Source organism: Fopius arisanus, unplaced genomic scaffold, assembly GCF_000806365.1.
Source record: "Fopius arisanus strain USDA-PBARC FA_bdor unplaced genomic scaffold, ASM80636v1 scaffold00037, whole genome shotgun sequence".
Classification (NCBI taxonomy): domain Eukaryota; kingdom Metazoa; phylum Arthropoda; class Insecta; order Hymenoptera; family Braconidae; genus Fopius; species Fopius arisanus.
Window position 1 is genome coordinate 79,327 of NW_011887776.1, and position 7,217 is coordinate 86,543.

Genomic DNA, 7,217 nt, shown 5'->3' on the forward strand with positions numbered 1-7,217 from the left:
AAAACGCCAAGGGATAAAGGGCTAAATCGAATGGATTAAAAGGGACTTGAAGAGGATGTGACGAGCTTCCAGGAATAGAGAGAATACAGTAGTGATCAACCCGCGAGAAATGAGAGCTTTCCAAGGGGATCCAGAGTTGGATATGAAAACCGGAGGGAGAAGTAGCTCACAAATAATTAAAAGTACGATCAAGTTCCAGCTACCGCAAGTTCTTCCAGAAAAAAAATTAAAGGGATACAATTGATAATAAAAAAATTGCTGATGATGACAGGTGACAGATAATGAGCTGAAGTTATCACCAAAAGTGGAAGAGAATCGTGATGTGTTGGTAGAGTTGAGGAGGTTGGAGAAGGCTGAGTGTTGTTCCTGGGTATGCAGGTAGCGTTTGGCGACACAGTAGATGTTGCGGTTGCAGTTGGTGCATGGTGCTTGGTGCAGCTCAACTGAACTACTTTTTCTTACCTCTGTCCACAACATTGCCATCCAATAGCCTTCTCAAGTTAACTCATGGCCTATCTATGTGTATGTTTAATGTATAAATTTGAGTGTATTGGTAGTACGTGAGAGGTTCGTGCGCGCATCCATGTGGCCCGACACGAGAGCTAACCGACCAAGTGGCCCGAACCGCGCCGGAGAAGAGAACCGCGCGGCTCTCGTTCAGTAGTTTCTCGGACGCCACACCGGCATCATCCAACCTCCATCAACCGAGAGAGAAAGATAAACACTGATCAGTTGCAAACCTCAAGTGCCTATCTGAGTGCCCACCCCCTTCATATCACATTACAATCACTTATTCCAATTGTTCCATCACCATTTCTCTTATCTTCATAATCACCATTCTCATTGCTCCATGCAAATTTTTTTTATTGTAAGGGCGGTTTACAATTTTGCCTGTAAAGATATCACTTTAACGTCATTACACTTGATTAGTTCAATGATCTGTGTGTCTTATCTCGTTGGCACTCTCAGCGACACGCGAGTGAATTATTAATAGTGAATGACAAGTGATGTGTGTTGTTGTGAGTGAACATGTGTGAACGTTGAATTGTCTTGGGGGTGATTGATCGCTCGTAATTGACTGCTGTTGTATTAGATCATTGGTAGTCATGCTTGATTTATATTGATTATGGTGCAATCATTTGGTATATTACATATCTCATCGGTGTGAAACGAAAACAGAGAGAGGAAGAGGAAAGAGGAAGACCCGTTAAGGTGAAACAGGGGACGTGGTGGACGGTTATGTTCTTGCGATTGATCGAGGAAGATCATCTTTGATAAAGTGAGAGGGACAATATCAAGTGCAATATCCGTGGGTAGAAGGTAGGGAAGTGCGAGGTCGTTGGAAGGTAACTGGTAGTCGAGGAAGTTAGTACTGTGCAATGCACCAGCAACATACCACCTGTCTATATCCTATTGAAACATAAAAAGAAAGAGGAGGTGGCATCGTAACTCAGACGGCACTGGTAGACTAGGAAGTCGTCAGTATTGCGGCAAGACGAGTCTCCGGAATGATTAAACTCGATTTCAAATCAAATCGATTGAACAACGGATAATTCATTAGGCTTTCCTGAAAGTTCTACTAAATAAATATCTGAATGTCTTCTCAAGAGTGACAAAGCTTTCATCAATCCGATCAATCCTTTTTATTTTCTTGACGTTTATTTTTTTCTCTTATGAAAATTTCTAACTTGTTAAATCGACATCGCAATAATGCGAGAGCAGAAGAAAAGAAGGGCTCGGTTGTTGTTGAGCCGACAGTGTTGTTCACTGTCCTCTTCCCCTGGATACGCTTGTCTCGCAGAAGAAGCAATACGGAAGCCAACTTTATCGCGATTCTCCTGAAATGATCATTGTTATTCAGCCGCAAAATATTTCAACGGTTTTCAAAATTGAAAACTCTGTCAACGTGTTGATTGCCGACATTAAAATAACGGGATAGAGAAGAAAAAAATAAGAGGGTAGATGAGAGCGTCATGCCCGGTGAGATCGATACGGGCGGGCCAAGCGTGCTGCATCGTTATTCCGACGGTCCAAAATCGATCTTCACCCAAGAGGAGGACAACTCGGTGCAGCTCGCTCAAGATGATAATACTGGTGTTGAAAATAAAAGGACTTGGTGGCACGGACTTCCGAGGGAGTTGTGGCAGGTACAACGAAAAGAGAGCAGAGATTGGTCGCGGAGAAGAGTATTGGAAAAAATCATTGTCACCAATGATAACAACGAGCTCGTGAAGAGCCATCAGAATTTTCTTGACTGGAAGACAGAAACGTTAAATCATCAGTGGAATCGGGGAGATTCGGCTGAATCACAGGCCGATCCTCGATTTCGCCTGGGTGTCGTGGAGACAGACCTACAAGGATCGTCAGAGCCTTCCGAGATATCTAGTCAATGTTTTTCATCATCGGATAATCGTAGATATATCAATCTCAATTCGCATGGACATACCGATCATCAATGCGGAGTGATTAAAAGATGGTTTGTGGATACACGTTATAAATTTAATGCTGAAAAGAAAAAGACTAAATGGCCATCGAAGAGACTATTTTACATAGAGTTTGTGCTATTACTGTTGCTCATTGTGATTGGACACACGAGGGTAGTGAAATCGAGTTTAAGGATAGCTACTATTGGTACGTTGTTCGGGGTAGTCGGGGCAGCTCCCGTAGAGCTGGACGCTGGCATCCGGGCCGAGAGGTCAGCCAATTTGTCACACATCACTGGGGCATCGAGAAAAATACGGATGTACATTAAAAATCGTCACCTCCAGATACTGTCGGATGGTACTGTCAATGGATCCAATGATGACACTTCAGATTACAGTGAGTAAATTAATCTCATTATCATCTGTATAAGATAATCTCATTGCAATCGGCTTTTGGAGTTTTCCCTGAGTTTGACTAATCAATTAGTAAACAAACCGATCGCATTACGCAGTGTTTCTTTTAGAGTTGGCGAATTTGATGATCATAAAGAACGATTGGAACGCAACTGGGCGGTCTCATCCAAGAATACACTGGTTATACTGGCGTGATCCATTAAGTAGCCCAAATCCACGGATGCATCCCAGTGGTATACCGTCATTCGGATGCAAGTCTCTCTTACTCGCTCTCGCAGTCAATACAAAGTTCTTACTACTTGGCGCTCTTTTTATTTTAATACCACAGGCTCAAACAGCTGTTCGATTCCCATGTCCGTGGCCTTCAATCAAAATGTGTAATCATTTTTATTGGATTATTTTTCTGCTTTAGAGAGAGTAATTGTCTATTTGAATTGCATCGAGTGAACACCTTCGAATCGTACTAAGGCGCCAATTCAGAAACCAACAATCGGGCAACACGGCAATAGCGTAACTACTTTAATCTCAACTACTATCATGGGATAATTGAAGTTAAATATTCCGGATAGCAACGACGACAGGATCCCCGCTGGATCAATCATCGTGGAATCCAGCCTGTACTAGGCAGTTGCTCTGCGATATCACGTTGCAATGTACTCCATTCCCTTCTAGATCGAACGCACTTTTCCATCATCTTCTGCCCCCTTTTCTTTGCTCCTGTGATTTCTGTCTCACCTGGTTCGTTTCAAAGATAACATTGAATTCTCATCCTATCGACATATTCCTTGCAACATCAGACATCATTGCCTATCGAAATTGTGAGGAATCCGCGGGCTGGGACGAATACCACCAATAGATAATCTTTCGAATGATGATAATTCAATCATAATTAAATGATTCATCATCTCTGAGATCGCATGAAATTAAATTGATTGTGAGCGGTGCATTGACTTGCACTACTCACATCGACTTACTTCTCGGTACATGTAATTCGCCGAGAAACTTGAAGTAACATGGGCAAGTTATGTTCTCGATCAGCTCGTTAGATATACTTCTTCCATCCCTCTGATGTCATTGATGATAATGGAGAATCAGTGATCCCGTCTACTTCTCTGCCTTATAGGTAACCATCACGATTTTCGTAGTACGTATATGTCTGTTTGTATCCGAAGATTGTGGATGTAGCGGCTTGCTGCTGAAGATCAAGTGAATCTATCTATTGCCGCGATCGCGACAGCTTACGTGAAGAAACTCGCCAATCAACTGCCACTTGAATTCCACTCGAAGATGAAAATGAGAAATTCATCTCTAGGAGATGATTCATTGAGGGAATTCATGGTGTAGAAAATCAATCATTGTCGAGTACTTTTTTTTTTGACAAATTGAATTGCCGTTACTAATCCGAGATCGGGTAGTTATGGTCAGGTTGGTCACTTTAAAATTATGTGGCAGGGTAAAAATTGCAATGATAAATATAAAGTAGCGGCCGACCACTGAGAATTGAAAGGTTAGTTTATCAACCTAGCATTATAAATATAAGTTGATTAGCCAGAGCCGGAACTTGTGGGGTTCAAAGGGTTATGGGCTTACAACGGGCCCATCACGTAGCATCGAGGTATCTATCTATATTCTTCTTCTCCTCCCACTTCAGCTTCCTCTGGCTTCTTTTGACCAGCATATCTTCCAAGTTGGATGCAAGTCCACACGTATACTTCATGCGAGAACCTATCTGCGAATTATACCTGGTCACGCGATTACTCCTCTTAATGTGACTTTTCACTAGGAGCGTAACGTGTACTAAGATGCCGAGGTAAGAACGTAGGGTGAAGCCTCATTGGAACCGATGTGGATCCCGCATATCCGATGGTTGAGAGTTTAATTAACGGTATGAAGATTCAATCCAGATATGTAATTTTCTCGGCAATTTGATAGATAAATTTATAGAAATGTCTGGGGAGAATTTCTTAGAATCTGGCAGTCTAATTGAACTTGCACTTTCTGAGGTTTTCTCTCAGTAATACCAATTGATCGCACGCCCAATCGGCGAATTTTCAAATTGCGTACAGAGACATACATACTTGTGTGGCATATCCTGTGAGAGGATAGATTAAACTGTACAATGTTGTTGTTGCAGAGATAATAACAACTTCACACGAATGCGGAAACGTGTGATTGCAATGCTGTGGGCGTGAATTCAACGGATAAAACTATGTATAGTTTTCCACGGGTACACGAGGGGCTATGTGTACTGTGTAGTACTTGAGTATTGACCTACCTCAATTGCCGCGGCAATAAACCATCTCGTGTGGAGTCAGCATCTCTGGAACACACACGCTGCCACATGAGAAATAAAACTCGTTAACTAATTCGCAGTGTTTGCTCGTTGGAAAGAAAAATTGGATTGAAGTGGTGAATTTTAAAAAATGTCGAATTATATCAGAAACAAAAATTTATTCTCTCAAGTAACATTTGGTACTGACTAAAAGTCCCTTTCAGTGTACCTTCCACACCTTTTGCTTAATGCACACGATATATTTTGTAAATTAATAATTTATTACAAATTCACCAAAATATGAGATATCGACTCATATTATATACATTTTCAAAATATTTTTTTATGAGAGGTGAATTAAATATTGAGTTGATTGAGTTTGATCCCTCGGTGAGGAATGAAATATGGAATTTTTTTCGTAAGCATCGGATTTTGGGGAAAGGTTCGTGTTTTTAAATAAATTATTAATGAAGAAAAAGTAGTCATGTTTAACTATTCCGCAACGCTTTTCTATTCGTCTGTATGGTATGACCCCCTAGATAGGAGCTAGTCTAGTGGTTAATTCAACCCGTTGTAATTGAAATATCCCGGATGTTCATAAACGGTAAAACGAAAGAGGTGTTCAATGATAAATTACACGAAAGTTTGGTATTCACTCTTATCTATTCTATTTATTCTCACAAGTCAAACTCATTGATTTGGTATAAAGCTTTTCTCGAATCATGAGTAATGTCTCTGATAGGGGAATCGATAGACTCAATTCCACAGATCGATTGAACACTCTAAACTCTTCTACACACTTTGTTACTTTCTTCTTCATTCGGCCCATTTGACCATGACTTGGGAGTAAGAGGGTGATACCTTATCCAGCTGGACATCATGAGCGTAATCAATTTCATAATCATCACGATACGATTCATATCTCCGAAGGATCGGGTTGAAAAGGCACAGATGGTGAAGTCGTGTGTGGCGTCGATCAGAAAAAAAAATGATAAAACCACATGTATCATTTGGTTACGTTAGGAGGGCTCTAATGGAAAACGATTGATTTTCGTCACGACTCGTGAGGGCTTTCGACATCTCCGTCAATTTCATTGCATTGATTTTATTGATCTCGCAAATTGATTGACGTTGATTTCTATTGATGAATAATCATAAAAAAAGAAGAAAAGAAGATGAAGTGCAGCGAAATCAAATATTCTTTTTCTTTCACGACAATTTTTTTTATTTTTGAACATGGAGTTTTGCATTTTATTTTAGGAAATTTTCCACGCACAATTGCGGTGGAGATTTCTTTTTTTTATTTAAACGTCTTCCAAATATCTGTCAACTAGTTTTGAATGGATTGCTCATAATTATAGTTTATCAACAATTTCATCATTAATTTCTCCTGTAAATGCCTGGAGGCTTCCTCCACATCACATTAACTGGTAAAGATACCCCACTAACCAGAATTGCTATAGGGTTCGTAATTATGCGTCTCCAAACTTATCGTCCTTCAACATAGTAATTGAAATCTTTCCTCAGGAACTTGCGTTATAATATCTGTATTTTTTTACAAGATTGGATGGTTTTTCATATCTCATTATCTAATCATTTCATTATCAGATCTGAATCTCCTGTGCGTTAAGAATTTATTGAGGTTCATGATTGTTCCCTCATTACAGATTCGCGTGTCATCTCATTACAGGATTTTTTAAACAACCGAGTAAATTTTCCAATGAGAAAATAACTCCTTAAAGTACGCGATACGAAAAGAAAAAAATGAATCCTTAATTTTCATTAATGCATGTGCGTAAATTAGGTCGAAGATTGATTTGTCAATATTAGTCTTGAGACGATGCCGTGTTAATGTCATTGGTGTAAGGATAGTGCACCTTGAAATGCGAGCATTCCAATAAGCCAATCGCGTGCCATTTGTCACGTATGCGGATTAGTGACGTAACTGCATTGATTACGAAAACTGCATCATTCCTCTAGAAGTACGTGCGGCTTTCAGCATAAACCAAGTACAAACAATTTCTAATAAACAAATATATTTGAAGAACCAAACTCTATAAAATCTCCACATAAAATTAATAAATTCATTAATAATAAATAAAATTATT

General features: G+C 39.9%; 1 protein-coding gene across 1 annotated transcript in view; it reads left to right on the forward strand.

The window, feature by feature from the left end:
• Positions 1-503: 503 nt before the first annotated feature.
• bnl (branchless) overlaps positions 504-7,217 on the forward strand; it is a 30,943-nt gene continuing 24,229 nt past the window's right edge. Inside the window, exon 1 of the mRNA XM_011304175.1 lies at positions 504-2,820. Within this exon, the coding sequence (XP_011302477.1) occupies positions 1,974-2,820 (847 nt within the window). The 5' untranslated portion in view covers positions 504-1,973. The remainder of the gene's footprint in view (positions 2,821-7,217) is intronic.